Source organism: Palaemon carinicauda, chromosome 1 (assembly GCF_036898095.1).
Source record: "Palaemon carinicauda isolate YSFRI2023 chromosome 1, ASM3689809v2, whole genome shotgun sequence".
Lineage (NCBI taxonomy): Eukaryota > Metazoa > Arthropoda > Malacostraca > Decapoda > Palaemonidae > Palaemon > Palaemon carinicauda.
This window is the reverse complement of record NC_090725.1, coordinates 15,739,095-15,756,798: the sequence shown is the minus strand read 5'-3', so window position 1 is coordinate 15,756,798 and position 17,704 is coordinate 15,739,095. Positions and strand designations below refer to the sequence as shown.

Genomic DNA, 17,704 nt, shown 5'->3' with positions numbered 1-17,704 from the left:
GCCCTCTTGGAAACTTTCCTTATCAAAAATACTCAAACCCTTTGAAAGATAATCAACTCATAGCAATACGTGACTTTCCCAATATCCTTATGGGACCACAATTATTTTTCTTTTTACTTTTAAAAGATCAGCTCTCCAAATACTTTAATAGTTTCCATAAAAAAAATAAATCAATGCCATTTAGAATTAAAATCTTCCATACTATTCTCCATTGTGACAGAACGGCCATAGCCCAAAATGATATTGATCATCCTTAAAGAGTAAAACAAAGAAAGAAAGGCAGAGTTAAAGTCCCTCGCAAAAACTATTCTTTATTTTTAAAAAGAATCTAAATCGATGACATAAAAGTTCTAATCTGAGTATCACTAATGTCTAAAATTTGTTTTTTTCATTTATAGTAATATTACTGATAAAATGATATTACAAAGTCTTCTCACTTTATCCATTAAAAAAGCAACTAAAAGAAAAAACAAAAACTTTATAATACAACCTTAAAATAAAAAAAAGTTTTCAAGGTTACAATGTGTCTTTTAGGTAAAGGTCATTCTAAACCTTTTGCATCATATCTATAAGGCTGACTTTGACACGACAAGTTGAAAAATAAAACCAGATAATCAATCACCTGGCATTTGCTGCAAACCAAGTGAAATGCAAAATGTAATAAAATACTTGTAAAACATGATAATTACAATCAGTGATGCCTGCAAAGAAATGCATTTCAAAGTTCAATTGACAAAAATATTCATAATTAAGTCCTAATTAACATACAACCAAAAAAAAAAAAAATAGGAATAAACTAATCTGGTCTGCCTGTCTGAATGTCCAGACACAAAACGCATTGAACATCTTTATAATTGGTAATTAATAACATACATGAATCACTTTCTCTCTCACAACCCCAAAATAGCATATCATCAATTGCATAAAACAATAAACCCTGTATGAGGTTTCGGTGCATAATTTTTGACACATGCTGAGGTATACCGAGAATTATGAGGTATTGTGTGTTCCAGCTTTTCTCTATCTTTCCTTTTGTGTTTTCTACGAAATCTAAGAATTCATCAATGTCTTCTTTTTACCACAAATTTACAGTAGAAAACGAGTCGCTCAATATCACCACCATCTACCCTATTAATTATCACGGTTTTCACTTGTTACTTCACTGCGAATGTCAATAAACATTTTGTTTTCCTTTATAGTTCTCAAAACAATTTAATGTTCCCAACTGTCTCTTTTCACTTCAATTAAATCACTGTCTTAGCGAAAAGATGTCTGGGTGTATCGACAGGCAATGGTGGGATCCAAAGAGGGGCTATCATAGGCACAGTTTAGGGGAGGGGAGTTTCCGAAAAATCATGAACAACATAACAATGTCTGTGAAAGATGATCATGTTCAAATAATGCATTAGAGTCTTTCAACATTCAAAGAACGTTTGTTTGCAAAAATAAGGATCAAAGTAGAATACAACGGAACTTTAACAATAACAGCAGTAAAAATGATGATTGAGAATATGACAAACACTAACACCGTTACTGTTGGTGAAAAAACTGATCATTATAAAATGGGTTAAAATTCTTTCTGGTAAAATTGAAATGATATGGAATCTGAAAATGATGCAAACATTTGCATTATGTATTAAACATCAGAGAGAAATTAATTAGGACTTCGGGACCTTTGAATCCTTAAAATGAGTTAATATCAGCATATAAAATAACAATGGGCGAACCTTGCTATACAATAGTAATGTTAATAGGAACATTACAAATACGAAATAGAAAAAATAGCATCTTAGAACAAACAAAACCTAAAAATAGAAACTTATAACCTGTATATGTACACCATGAGATTCTAAGTAGTACAATGAGTTTTGTGAAACATACAACACAATTTCTGTCAAAATAAAATACATAACCTTTGTATTCAAGCAGAATGTTGCATATCATTAGTCATAGAATGTTTAAGGCAGAATGACACTAATAGAAAAAGATGAAGAGATGGTTAAAAACAGTTCTATCATTAGCAGTGTTTATGATGATGATGAATTTCTCTATTCTTCATTTAAGGTTCAGGTGGGTGTTTCGGTTCAAAAAAGAAAATAGCTAATATGGCGACAAAACACTGCTGCTTATTTCAACTTTGTCTTTTAAATGTCTCGTGTTTTCACTTATGAAATTGCAGCTTGTACCATTTCCTTTTCTTTTCCTCTTTTGAGTTTATTTTTTTTTTATTAATTTTTGTTTCTTTTTGTGTTGAGCCTCTGAGAGCGGGTGTGTTTCAAGGTGAGGACACATTGCGAGGTATTCGAGGCCTCAGGCACGGGGTTAATACGCGAGGCACCACGCCGGGCCATGGGGTCACACACAGATGCATACACTTACGAGAGAGGATTTGTTTTAGTTTTATTGAATGTTCCTATTGTATGGCACACAGGGGCGGCCGCAAGGAATGTTGGCGCGGTATCACAGGGCGGCGTCAAGTGCCGCGTGAGGTAGTTTTAGGGCGTCGTGACGGCGGCCACAGGAACTCTCCACCGGCGGGGAAGACGGCCATGTGTGGTGGGGCCCGGCTACTGTTACCCACGGGGGGCCACACTACCCACTCCGGGGCCACACCTGGGCCATCATCAGTAAACAGGTGCTGCGACAACGTGTGGAGGGTGACCTGGATGACCCGGAGGCCCATGCCCTGGATGTGCCATTGCTCCCACTGGCACACCTGGCCGGTGTGGAGGAAGATGGCCTGGGAAGCCAGTAGGGCCGTGTCCCATGGGAGGCCCAGATTGCGTGTGCGAAGGAGGGGCAGCAGAAGCAGCAGCAGCCATTGCCTTTTTACGATGAGTTTGGAAGTGTTTGAGCATGTGATCTTTTCGAATGAAACCTTTGCCACACTGCTCGCAGGAAAACGGCTTCTCTCCCGTATGTAGGCACATGTGGCGACGCAAGTCGGTCTTGTGGTTGAACTGCTTGGGGCAAACTTCGCACTTGTAAGGCTTCTCCCCGGCGTGCTTGCTCTGGTGGTCGCTGAAGGAGATCTCGTCGGGGAAACGTTTCCCACAGGTGCTGCATTTAAAGGGCTTTTCTCCCTCGTGGTAAGTGGTGCGATGCTGGGTCAAGTAGCACATGCGGTTGAATAGTTTTCCACAATCGTGACATCTGAAGGAGCCCTCGGACCCAACGCCGCTGCCGCTGGTTCCACCCGATTCGCTTGAATCCATGGAAGCTTCTGATCCTGTATCTCCTCCTGCTGGTTCAGGAGAACGTGAAGGGGTCACAGAACTGGTGCTGAAAGCATCAAGGGGTTGCCCGGGGAAATCATTCACGGAATGAAACCCCGGGCCCTGGTGGCCCCCCTGAGGATGATAACCACCGAAATTATTGCTGCCACTTCCCGGGTAAAAAGGGGGTCCGCCCCCCATAGTTACGGGGGGCTGATTCCCAAAACTTGTAGGATTTGTGCTAAAATGGCCATGATATAATGTTGGGGCTGTTAGAGGCTGCTCCCCTAGATAATGTGTCTGTGAATACTGTGCGTTTGCATGTATTGCTTGGGAAGGACCTGGCACTCCTGGGGGCTGATATCCTGACAAGGAGGTGGGAGGCGGATTGTAAGCTGGAGGGGGCTGTTGCAATGCCGTTGGGGGAGGTGGGGTATCCAGGGCATCTGCTGCGGAAAGATTAGACTCTTCGTCCTGACTGGAGATATTTGAAGCCTCTCCGATACTTTTGGCACCTGGTGATAAAATTGGAGGTCTAGTTGGGTCTGGAGTCGATCTTGCGGTGTTGTTGCCGTTGAGTTTAGTCATATTCTTGTGTAGGGTTGTGTTGTAATGCCTCTTCAAGTGGCCATGACTGGTAAACCACTTGTTACAATCTTCGCACTTGAAACTTTTCGGCCGCTTGACATTAGATGCGAATTCAGAAGGTGGGGCCGTCGTAGACTCTCTGGGAGAAGGCGTCGGAGTGCCGCCAAACATGCTGCCAGGGCTACTCATGGCCTGAGGGGTAGTCGTGAAGCCCTGCGGATGATAACCACCCATGCCCGTAGCTCCACTCGAGTGGAAGGAAGAGGGCCCTGCAAGACTTGGAAGATGCTGTGGCGAAGGCTGAAGGACAGGAGAAAACCCTGACGGTTGCATAGATGGAAGACCCCCTAGAGATGGGCCCATGCCACTTGGGTTAGGGAACTGTTCGTGTGGCCTCCACATTGGGGGAAGGGGACCACCCTGTTGCTGAGGTTGCTGCTGGGATTGCTGTTGCTGGACGCCAGTACTGCCCAACACTTTCTGGGAATCTAAGTCCAAGATCTCTGGTGTGTCAGCTGAAGGCATCTCTTCTTTAATGTCGGTGTGGGAGTTACCTGGCGAAGGTGTGGGTACAGGTGACCGTCCCATGTAGGGATGAAATCTCGTGGTGGCTCCTCTGTTGAAATATGCATCGTCAAAGCCTCCATTCATGAAGGTGTTTGGTTGATAACCACCGAACTGAGGTGATGGTTGAGGTGGTTGATGCTGACCATAGTCTTGATAAAATCCCCCAGGGGATGGCTGGGAGAATCCCACAGAGAGGGAGTGACCCGAGGGAGGGCCCTGTGGCACCACACTCATCTGCGGGGACTGAAGCCCGGGTGACATCTTGTACTCGTATTGCATTGGAGATGGAACTGTAAAAGAACTCGAATTCACACTTGGCACATTACTGTTACTAACTAATCCACTTTCACTACTCGATACCCCTAAAGACATAAGATCCCCTTGCACTGGTGATGCAGCAGGGGCACCTGCACCCTCCCGCCCGCGTTCTTCGTCACCCATCCACATATTTAGAAGATTTTCCTTATGATATTGAACATGAACTTCGAGGGACCGCGAGCTATCGAAGTATAAGTCGCAGCCCTTGCAGTGGTGCAAGCCACTCGCCATGGCTAGCTACATCCCTCTGGGGAGGTAGGGCCATGCACCACTCCTGGCCCGATCATCACTGAGGTCCTGACGGGGGCAGCACGTGGCGAAAAATTATGAGAGACACGGGGGTGGGCGAGGAAAAGTCGAAGGTGGAGGAGCAGCACCTCCTCCTCACGGCAGCGTCGTGCGAGACGCGTGCTATCTCTACGGCTGCTTGCTCCGTTTTGGCGGGCTCCGACGACAGCCACGGGACCGTGCACACACACTCAGCCGTTTTCTGTTGGGTCGGCCTAAGCTGACGGCGGCAGTCGGTAGTAGTGATGGTGGTAGTGGAGGTGGTGGTGATGGCGAAGGGAGTTGGGGTTCTCTCCCTCTTCCCTCTCCTCCTTCTCCTTCTCCAAGGCCAACCTGACCTGTAAGACACAGATACACCGTCACTTGCTACATCAACAACTCAACTTTAACCTAAAGGAAAAAATGACAACAATGATGATAATGAACATCGTGACTAACTCAGTTCTATTTCATTTACTCTTAAGAAATCGGCATAATCATAAATTGAGAAATAATTTTACATATGAATAAAACAAATTTAAACTAAAAAGTTTTCAACTAAAATTTCGACAAAATACAATATATAACTATAATGATATTTTATGAACATAATACATCTGATGAACAAAATAAAAAGTATCTAAAAGATCATGCAATGCTTTAAAATTCTCAAGATCATGATAATAAAAAAAAAACATTAAAAGGTTGTTTAAAACTATCATTAACCATAATGTGTCATGCATTTTGCTGGTATGTAAAATAAAAAAATGGGCTAATTAGACATTTGTGTAAAAAAGGAACATTTATAAATTCATGCGAGTCGCATGCACATTGTAGATAAAGTTTATTTCACACATAAACGCTAAATAGATGATCGCCCACTGAATATTTCACAGAAGGAAAAGTGCGTTACGGTTTCCTTTTAATTTCAAGTCAACAACGAATTTCTTGAGCTGTTTCAGAATCCCCAAAATACCCCAGTAAAAAGTTAAAGCCAGTAAACAAATCTGATTTCTAAGCTTTGTGACGGCCGAGAGAAGGTTGTGAACTTAAAGGCAGTATGGGAGCAACTGAGTTAATTTATTATGTTGTTGTTGGGGTATTAAAGCCAACACTTGTTGTTGGCACGGGAATTTATTATCAAGGCAACAGGAATTTTCATGTTCACAAGACAGACAATGTTACAGAGACGAAACGCAGACATGTTTATTCTGGTTCTTTTTAGTGCGAGGGAAGAGCGAAGATACAAGCATAATATATACAAAATGAATTATGTACGATCGTGTGACACACGGTTGGTACAGCTTCGTCAATTCATGCATATTTTCTTAATTATCGTCAGCTGCCCAAGGACCTCCTTTATATGAGTTTCCTTTATTCTAATTACTGTATTTTCCATCATCGAACAACAGCTGATTTCCCGGAGACTTAGGAAGTATCGGAAAATGCTGCAATTCTCTGAATTTTAATATAGCCTTTAATTATTCGAAAACAATGACGTCACAATATCTTTCCAGATGTTAACTGGAATTCTAATAGTTGAGCGCAAAGGTAGACTTCCAGGCAACTCCTTAATTGGATTCCTTGTTTTTTTACCTTTCGCATATTGATATATTTTCTTTCACTAAAGCGGTCGTATTTTCTTCACACCAGAACAGGCAGCAATTAACGAAATGCACGACCGCATCAAATTAGTTGCTACAAAGTAAATTGCCACAAGATTACCAAATTCTCGTCACCCTTTTTCTTCTATTATGACATATTTGATTTTGATGTTGTTAATAGTTTATATATGACATGTCTGTTTTGACGCTGTTACTTATTTTAGAATGATTTATTGTTAATTTGTTCTCTTCATTTATTTATTTCCTTATTTCCTTTCCTCACTGGGCTATTTTTCCCTGTTGGAGCCCCTTGGCTTATAGCATCTTGCTTTTAAAACTAGGGTTGTAGCTTGAATAATAATAATAATAATAATAATAATAATGAGGCGGAAAGGAAAACAGATAGTGTTCAAAATTAATATCCACTTAGAAATTTCTCAAAGCCTCTGAATCGAGTCACGTGGTCCCGGCTCATGATCTCGTTGCCATGTGTCGCAAGCTAGCCAGGTAAGCTATATATACCAACAGTCAATGCCGCAAAGTCTTGCATTAAAAACAGTGTCTGGTCTGATTCAACAACGTAAATACTATACTATCATGCATTTATGACAAAAATAAGAGCTTCAGTTTTACATTAAAATTCAAGATTCGCCTCCGTCATAAGAAAAGCCTAACTGGAAACTAGACCTCAAGACCAGCCTAAAAAATTTTGTTTCAAAATTTCCCTCTTTTTTTCTTGCCAGTAAGTAAAGCCCCATTATAATAACGTCTCCATAAACAAAACCTATTAAGTATATAAAAAAAAAACATCTCGACTTAATACTCAGCAAAATTACAAATTAGGGTTTAGGAGGGCCAAGGCATTTCCGCGCGCTGTGGTCGCGAAGAAGCCCCCCCCCCCCCCCTTCTCTCTCTCTCTCTCTCTCTCTCTCTCTCTCTCTCTCTCTCTCTCTCTCTCTCTCTCGGTTGAAGCTCGGAACGTTAAGGTGAAATATGGCAACATCGCCCTGTTATTGGCAGAAGGTGGCTCGAGATGCATCGATCACTCCATATAACCTTTCCAGCCGATCCGCAGAAAGCCTAAAATGGCTTGTCCACTTGGCGAGAAAATAAATAACAACCTATACCCAGCATTTTGTAACTTGGAGCTCGTCTTAAAATGTATTTATTAGGTTGGACATCCAGGCCGGACAAAAGATGGAATTTTCAGTACTAACTCAAGCGGGAATAATTTATAATGGGTATTCCTTAATCACCTGGATTCCTATTTCGATAACTTAATTTTAACGCACAATAAATATTTTGCCAACCGATTTCTCCTAAAATCTATCGAGAATTTTGTGAACAATTCTTCTCGTAAAGTCTCCCGAGGTTGAAGGACAGAACTGGAACAAAGATTGACTTTTCTTAAACGGAAGATTTCCAGGAATCCAGCGGCCAACTAGCGACTAACTTACCCCCCCCCCCCCCTCCCCACCCACCCACCCAAGATGTTACCCCTGCCGCTATTGTAATATTACATAAACGAATAACGGTGAAATGATTAACGGTTACCTTATGTAATGATCATATAATCATCACAATGTAAAATGGATCATGGCCTTAAAATGATACATGTATGGTTTTGTCTCCTCATCGAAGACTGCTCTTTATTACTTGGATGAATATAAGACCGAAAGAATCACTTGTATGAGAGAAGATTAATAATCTTCTCCAAAAAAGAAACTAACCAACCGGCCATCCTTCCTCATCCTTCCCATGGCCTTTGCCTTGCAAGGGAACGACTAAATAGCTCCATATCCTTGCCCCGACAGTTGTAGCTCCTGGCAGCAGCAGCAGCAGCAGTCATAAAGCCAAGGCGGCAAAAATAAAGATAGCCCATCTCTGTAACAGGCCCAGGAAGAAGCCATTTTTATAGCTTTTCCTACAATTGGTTGAAAACAATATATGCCATTCGACTCACACCATAAACCCGGTTGACAACTGTGTGAGAGATTCTCAGGATCAGACTCCTTAAAAGTCCGTGGGAAAGGATCAACTACTGTACTGATGCAGCGTCCTATGGCTTTTCCAACGTTATCTTTCCAATTTTCAACAAGTGAGTGGTTTCCCCGTTTTCTTTCTTTCTGTGGCACCTTATGGCATCAACAATGTTAATTTCGTCCCTACTATTATAAATTTCTTCATATTTTACTTCCTGAATGGACCGATCTATTATTCCAGTTTATCCATAATAAACATTAATTTCACCAAGGCCTGGAAAGTTAATCGTAAAATAGAAATAAAAGAAAGATTCACGTGAATTAAGACCTGGTGCCCTCTAAAGTCAAACCTCGTTATCTGCTGACATTCTCTCAAAGAGTGAATAAAAATAAAATCAAGATAATCTAAGTTCTGACACAGCCGGAACTGACTGCTAATATGAAGCTAATGATATTAGACACTTGGTAAAAGGAGATGCTAAAGACTAAGGGCGTAAAGCTTCGATATAAATTATCGACTCTATACTGTACCGCCGTCTTTTATAACTTGTGTTGCTTAAGTGGCATTCAAAACAACCCATAGAAATTGGTTCCGCCTTTCAAAGCAGCCGACGTAAGTTTTAATTAGAATTCTGAACATAAATTTAACGAGTTCCCGTTGATAGGATTATTGTAAATTGTTTTTTTTTCTTCTACAGAGGATAAGAGACCAAGCTTTCATCTACAAGGGGGTCGTTAATCGGGGGGACCGCATTACTCAATCGAAGTTGACTTGATCAAAAGAACTAAGCTCACCTTCATCCGGTATGAAAACAAATGAATAAATTAAAATAAGCAAAAGCAAACATAATTAAAGTCAAACTCGAATTACATGTCAAGAGACGGAGAAGGAAAAAAATGAAACAAATTAAAAATAAAAAAGGCCCTACAATCCATCAACTTCTAGACAGATGGCCATTAAACACGACCATGGACTGACCAATCACTCTTCAGGTCATACTCCCACCCATTCCATCCTGCCGTACCTGAATCCCCCCCCCCCCACCCCCACCCCAATACCCCTACTCAACCGAAGATCCATTTCGCGAACAGCCTTTACTTCTTTCGCCAAAAACGATATCGGAACAAAACCCCAAAAGTAAAGCCTTGCTGCTACCAAGGTCACTACGCGTAAGTGTGAGGAGAGGGAAAATTTTAATCACGTGGATACTAATTCAACATTACGTGACATGAGAGAGAAAGATTCGTTATGAATGAGCCTTTCCCTTCACAGAGTATCCTAAATCCTCAAAGAGTTGCAGTATAAAAATGTCGGAGAATGTTGTTATGGCTTTTGTTTAGAAAGCGAAATATGCTCGCGAAGATATACTCTTATAGAGGCACACTATAATTGAAGAGTCAAATATAACGAGGGTGATATCTTACACCTTCGTGACAAATACAGGAAGTATCGCATGTTCCTAAACATATGAAGTCATCAATAACGATCTTCCACCTAAAACAGGCGTATGAGAAGTCAGGTAAGGCCATTTATATATATCTAATTAATAAAAAAATAAACATTTCAGTTAAATTTTATTTCATCCACGAATACTTACTATGTGATGAAAAACGGCCCGCCGTAACCAAATATCTTTATGGAATAAATAGTTAAATTTTACTAAGATTGAAAGATAATACACGAAATAGGAATAAGTTTAAATCAAATAATGTTCACGATATTAACATTTGCTCCACCTCACGTCATTAGACAGATAATGTAGGAAAAATTAAAAAGGTGAATAACGTGATCGTACAAATTGTCCTGCCTCTCCTTGTTTTCTAAGTACTTTCATGATACGGATTTGACAAACGAGCAATGTGCGATGAGAAATGTTGATTACCTTGGAATGCAAATGATGAAATAAATTACGCAAGGTCCTGTAGAGAAAAGGGTTACACAGCAGTATGAGAGGACCAGAAAAGCATCCCTTAAAGTAAAATAAGTAAAACACCAAGTTCTTTCTTAAGTAACTGACAACACCTCGTCAACACCTAGACATTATAATAAACTGCCAACTGAAATGAAGGACCTAAAGGGAGCAATTGAATTTAAGAAGAAACTAAAGACATTACTTTTCACAAGATCATATGATTTGGAAGATACTACAAGCAAAGAATTGTATAAGTTTTAATGAAAATGTTTCGTTAGATGATTAATATGGACCCGCCCGAGAAGTAGTTCACTCGACTTCAGTGGAGGCTTGGATTTAAACCCAAAACAAGTAAGTAAGTATCCTGTTGTCTGTTCTCGCAATTGTTTAACACTTCTACGTGGAAGCAATTAGTCGGCGTTTCCTATAAGTCTCCCTCTTCTGTTAAACGATCAGCTGTTTTGAACGGAAAAAAAGATAATGAAAAACAAACGAGTATTAAAAGCACGTTATCACAAATGTTTAAAAAACCTTTTGTTTATCTAATGAAAACTCACGAGAAATTACGATCAGATATATCATCGATGATGAATAATAAAGGAAGAGCAAGCATATCTATAAAAAATACAAGAGCTGACTTAAAGCTTCCGTTGTTTTTTTTTTTTCGGGATGTCATCAACGTCTTGTTAAAACCACAATAAACCTTAATTGAACCAGAGGACCTTAGGAGTTTTTGACTGTCTAGAATTTAACAACAAAGAGCAAAACCTTAATTAAAACTTTACTCAACCTGATAGTACTGGCAATCATTGATATCTAATACAAACAGACAGGAATATCCAAGTGACCGGTGTGTCTATATGCCCAAGTTTCTCAAAGTTGCTAACGTCATTAAAGGTCAAAGGTAAGTGGCCCAACGATTTTGACCAAATAAGGTAAACCTTCGTCTATAAGAGATAAAGGTCGATTAACACCAGATCTTATTGTTACGAGAAAGAAACGACAAATCAAACAAGACGAAATTAAATTCAACATTGCACTGCGTTTCGATGGGAGAAAAGAATTCATAAATCATTTGTACAAAAGAGAAGTCTTTCAATGGCCCTTTCTTAGGATGGATAAACACCATTTTCGCGCAAAGGAGGAGGTCGCCTTAATTTTATTAGAAATAGTGGAATATTATTACGATAGTTTATCTTGGTAAACAAGGGAGATCATAAGCGAATGCATCAGTAACTCGTAGAAAACCAAATACTTACACGGATATATACAGTATATATATAGGATATATATATACACAGTATATATATATATATATATATATATATATATATATATATATATATATATATATACACAGTATATATATATATATATATATAATATATATATATATATATATATATATAAATATACATATATATACATACATATATATAAACCTATATATATATATATATATACATATATATATATATATATATATATATATATATATACACACACATATATATATATATATATCCATATCCATATACCAAAGGCACTTCCCCCAATTTTGGGGGGTAGCCGACATCAACAAAGAAACAAAACAAAAAAGTATATATATATATATATATATATATATATATATATATATATATATATATATATATATATATATATATACAGTATATATATGCCATAATCGGAATAGATCATTCCTTTTCTAAATAAAAAATGTATAAATACGAATATGTGGTCTAATTGCAATTCAGAATATAAAATGCTATTAGTGATGAAAAATCACAAATGGACGATTTACATAAAAAAGGAAAGATCCCGAAACTAGAACAGTACGCATCTAACTCGCCGTTAGTCAATTTTTTTTTTTCAGGTACATCGTTTCAGGACAAAACAAATCATTTAATATTTCCATTCGTAAAGAATCGAATTGACATGATCTTCATAAAGTAGGTTTAGGAGATTCCCAATTGTATCCTGTTTTCAAGAGAAGAAACCGTTAGTTCACAAAACTCAGGGCAGGGCTTATGTATTTTATTGCCGTCCATCTAAACATTATCTGTTTTATTTTTACAATACAAAATACTTGTAGCAATTGTGTCGGCTTCAACGGAAAAATTGAAAGAGGAAATAGTTCCAGCACACGCGGTCGAAAGCAAAGAAGGCCCAATTATATCTAAATTCTGATAGTGGTCTGATACGAAAGGTGCCACTGGGCATGTAGCAGCTAAAGTAGAGTACATGTGGAGAAAGTCTAATGGAATGTTGCCTCAAAGAAAGCGCGACACCACTTAGAAAGTGGTGAATTAAACGAATAAAATATCAATGGCACTACGCTGGAAATTATGTGCACCCGGTAGAGATAAAAATTCATCCAGAAGACAAAAACAGACAAATTTCAACAATGAAACAAGAGGATGAAATTTTCAGGGGATCTAAGCTCTACTTTCCCCTCTGCATTGGCTTTCCTGGCTGAAACTGAACGTGCAATCGGCAAGAGGAAGTATATATTGTAGGTTCTAGAGCTTTCAACTATGCAGCCCAAGACTATACATTAGGCTCCCAATAGACACCTGGAAGACTCAAGATATCACAAGGCTTTCAATAGGAAAATTAAGACTTTTTTATTTATTTTTTTTTTCGAAAGTGCTTCGATAATGGGGATTTGACTATAAACGAGAAATATGCGATGTGAAATGCTGAATGCCTTGGAATGTATACGATAAAATGAACTAAGAAAGGTCCTGTAGAGAGTACGGTTCCCTTGCAGCATAGGACCAGAAAAGCAGCCCTTAAAGTTAGTAACCCTTATCACACGATGCTCGGGGAGTAGTAGTAATGCATACAAGAGAATGCGTATGACGAAGGTATTTCGTAATAAATGTGATTCGAATACAAAATTTCTAGGAACAAATGTAGCATACTACCGAAATGCGTTCAAAATCTTCGAGTACGGCTGGGTGGGTCCTGATTTCATTTATCTGCAAGAAGCTCCAGTCTTTCGATCTGTTTGTACTTCGATTGCCTTTACAGATAGATATACCAAAGGGAAAATATAAAAACTGCAAGTAAATAAGATAACGTTGATAATAATTGCTATAGTGGTGGATGTAGTTGTAGGAGCAATTATATTACGGCCAATTTACGTTTACAACTACTGAAATGCTATTAAAAATAGTTATTTTAATGCAAAAGATACACACGTGTATACATTTACCATAAAAAACAATAATCCTTGAAACATTCGTCGAATCCTCTACCGAATAGCAATAATAACTGCTAAAAATCCTTTTCAATAAATTAATAAAAAATGATAAGAAAACTTCAACCAATAATAAAATTGCACATAATTGCATAAAATTCTGCGATATCGGTACCATTTACTATAAAACCTACAGTACAGCAGTGTTTCATGACTGCAAGATAATCAAGCGTCCAAACAAAAAGCTAACTTGGCGTAACTTTGACAAGACATGCGTAAGCTACTCGTCACTGATCCTTATCTTCATGTTTTCCAAAGGGCAAGATTATTGTTCGTTGAGAGAGAGAGAGAGAGAGAGAGAGAGAGAGAGAGAGAGAGAGAGAGAGAGAGAGAGAGAGAGAGAGAGAGAGAGAGTCCTACTATATTCAAATATTTACTTATTTCATGAACGTCCAAATTTTGATTCAAAAGTCGTTGAAGTTCTTTTCTAAACTCCTAATACCCATTCAAATTTTTACTACGAACAGAGAGAGAGAGAGAGAGAGAGAGAGAGAGAGAGAGAGAGAGAGAGAGAGAGAGAGAGAGAGAGAGAGAGAGATTGTTCGGATGATAGTGAGGTGAAATGTAGAAAGCTTTTTAAAAAAAAAGGTGTCTATGCAGTTCAAAGTTTGTTGACAGCAGTCATTTGTAGAAAGGGTACAATTTGGCATCGGATTGATACAAATAAATCAAAGGTGGCATCAAAGCCCCACCTTGCAGAACAGTCAACCGTAAATAAGGAAGACACGATAAAAGCTAACGCAGTGAACGGAGGGCGCTTCTACTTCCTAGAGGAACCCATATAAAGCTTCCCGGTCGACCTATATCACTAATAAATTGATCTCTCTACCCCAGCAACTAGTTTACTTCCCTTCAGTTTTTCATTTTCGTGTTCAAAATGATTGAAAAAAAAATACACGAAGAGATTCGAGCGAGTTGCGTGTATCTGTTGACAAGGCTGTTAAAAAGGTTAGAGGAGGAAGGTTGCTGTTTGAGAGCAGTAGCACAATGGCCTGCGATACAACCTTCGGCAATTGCTAGCAGGAAATAGCAACAACTGTCTACGAATCAAGAGAGCTTCCAGCCACACTCGACTGACTATACATCCACCTACCGCTGATATTGATGGCCACTGCGCCCAATGGAGGCATGATCTCGTCAGGATTGATTTTAATCTAATTTCTCCCAAGACAACAGGAAGTGAACTAATTCGCTTCAGGAACACAAAATAAAAAAAAAATGCGAAAACGGGAAGCGAGCCTACTATGAACAAACAAAACGAACGTTCCCATCACTTTTAACCTGGAACAAAACGCCTTAATCGAGCCAAACTTTTAAAATAAGCCCGAAAAAAGCGCAAACATAATGAAAGAGCATTAATAAGCGAAGGGAATGGACAATATAAAACAGGAAGTGAGAGAATACCAGCCGTGATTGGATGAGGCGGGGAGGCGCTACTCTGGTTCAGGGTCGCCCACCCCCAACATAGAGCCATCCTATACACCCTGACCAACTCCCTACCACCAGCACAACTACACGAACAAACACGGTGTTTTTTTTTTTTTTTAACCACAACCAACATTTTAACGTTCAATTGAAGTATTGAGAAAACCTCGATCTTATAAAACAAACAGCATGGCACATCGGTATGGAAACTGCGGGAGAAAACCATAAACAATTTTCAATAACAAATCGCGATTTACAAACAAAGTGAAAGGGAAGAGAACGAAACACACCTTTCCGGGTATGTGTGATTAAGGAAGTTACTCCCAACACTGCTAAACAAGATCCTTTAGCATTTGCGCTTGACATTGGCCTCGCCGATGCAAACAAATTTCGGGCGTAGGCCTCGGCGGGTAAACTAAGTCACGCTTTTCCTTTTCTTGTTCGTTTTCCGTTCTCAGACCGACACGCGTTTTAAACTTGACGGCAAAAGAATAAATAAACTGACATTCGCTCCCCTAAATCTTACATACAGTAAACAACCCAAAGGTCAGAATATTTAACGATGTCTTAAAAAATTACAATGTATAACTTTCAATGAACTGTAAGAATCATGAAACGTAAACAAACCGAAGACCCGCTGAACACAAAGTTTCAAAGGTACACTGAGTAATAAAGTGTTTTAAACGCTCATTCCGGTAGTCCGCATATCCAACGACTTATTGAACCATAATCAAGATCCTGAACACATCCAACAGCATCGCAAATATACAAATATTTCCAAAAATACAATGAGTAATTTGAAGTTAAGTATAAATCTATATATAAAACGTAACTAATCACATAAAATGAGAAAGATCTTTCCATGTACTCACCGATGGGCAGGGAAAAATCGTGCAGGGTCTTCGCTTTATCCTGTTAAAAGTGATTTAGTTTCTCGTTTTAAGTTCCAATTGTCAGTCACTCACAGCGTTTCCAGCCAACCGCTCACATTGGCCGTATATTTACCACTAACCTCTTCGTAGTCCACAATCTCGACTACGTCTACGAGATTCAACTTTGAACTGGTCACTCAGCCTCTCTTCTAAAGAGGAAAAAGGGGGGTGAGCTGGGGGAGGATCTGGGATGTGGGCGGGGACTGTTGGTAGGATCTTGGAGGTGAGATGCGGGGGGATGAGAATGATGGGGGATGAGAGGGAGAGATGGGGGACCGGAGTAGGACAAGGGGAGAGAACGGGGGAAGGTGGAGGAGGTCGATGTGGGATACCAGTTACTTGAATATTTCATCGAATAAACATCCGTCTGTGGAAGTTTTGAAATCGGCTGTATGTAAATGAGTGAATATTAGAGATGTGCATTTTTAAGGATAGATCATTCTTGGGAATGATGATGACCAGTGGATCCTGCGATTGACGGATTGATTGATTTGAAGTCAGCGGAGAGATTTGGCATCTAGCCACAACTCATCAATTTGCGAGCGATTCGAATTGGGTTGGACCATAGACTTTGCCAATAAACATCTGAGAATTTCTTGCGATACGACCTACGTCATGGAATGCATATGACGTAGATAGCAAAAGACTTCAGTTCTGGCGAAAAATGTGTATGCTTCGACTCAGATCTCTATCGACGAGGCAGGGCATCGACTTTGAAAATTCTATTCCTATGCGGTTCGTCCGAGAAATGAAACAAGTGAAACGGGACGAACGAGGTGAAATAGAGAGAGAGAGAGAGAGAGAGAGAGAGAGAGAGAGAGAGAGAGCAATAAATTAAAGACAAGAAATAAAATAAGGGAGAAATAAAATGTAAGGAACAATAGAAACGGACAATGTCGCTCGAAGGGGAACGAAATGAAAGAGAAATAAGAAAGGAAGAAATAAAAGCGGGGAGCCCAAATTCGTTGAGGAATTATGCAGATTAAACTCTGAACCTCAGGTATTGAATTGTGAGGCGAGAGAGAGAGAGAGAGAGAGAGAGAGAGAGAGAGAGAGAGAGCGTCTTGGACGAGGAAAACATATGCACGGAGAGGAAAGGATGATAAATGACTGAAAAGGGAAAATTAAAAGAAAATGTAACGTGAGTGGTTCTTAGTCGAAGAGAGGATAACTATGAATGAGACGAAATGAATTAATGAAAGAATATGAAACGTAGTTTCGTTTGAGAGAGAGAGAGAGAGAGAGAGAGAGAGAGAGAGAGAGAGAGAGAGAGAGCGCATTCTGGATGAAAGAAGAGTATATAGCATATAAAAAGGGGAACAATGAATGAAAGCCGAAAATGAAAAAAAAAAAAATAACCTTTTCAAGAGACTTTATTCCAACAGTTTACGATGAAAAGATGGACAATCAAATGACGGAAATGGGGTGGCGGACAGAAGATAAATCGAAGAGAGAAGAACAGGAGAATAAATAGTGGAGGAAGAGCAAATAACGATAGAGATATTAATTCTAAAAAACAGTACTGAAGAAAGGAAACTGCAGAAATAAGAGAGGAGGAAAACGACATGAAGGAGGACGAATAAGGGACGAGCAGAGCAAATGAGGAATAAAGGAAAGGACACAAGAAG

At 39.3% G+C, this 17,704-nt stretch overlaps 1 protein-coding gene across 2 annotated transcripts; it reads right to left on the bottom strand.

Moving 5' to 3' along the window:
* Nucleotides 1–297: 297 nt before the first annotated feature.
* LOC137647093 (protein glass-like) lies at nt 298–16,196 on the bottom strand. Of its 2 annotated transcripts, none has more exons than XM_068380321.1 (2): nt 16,017–16,196; nt 298–5,314 (listed from the first exon to the last, which is right to left on the bottom strand). In XM_068380321.1, exon 2 carries the CDS (start codon nt 4,917–4,919, stop codon nt 2,625–2,627), a length of 2,295 nt encoding a protein of 764 aa, XP_068236422.1. In that variant the 5' UTR covers nt 4,920–5,314; nt 16,017–16,196; the 3' UTR covers nt 298–2,624. The 2 variants fall into 2 exon arrangements, with proteins under 2 accessions (XP_068236422.1, XP_068236431.1); XM_068380330.1 differs by lacking the exon at nt 16,017–16,196 and adding an exon at nt 15,435–15,609.
* Between the last annotated feature and the right edge of the window lie 1,508 nt (nt 16,197–17,704).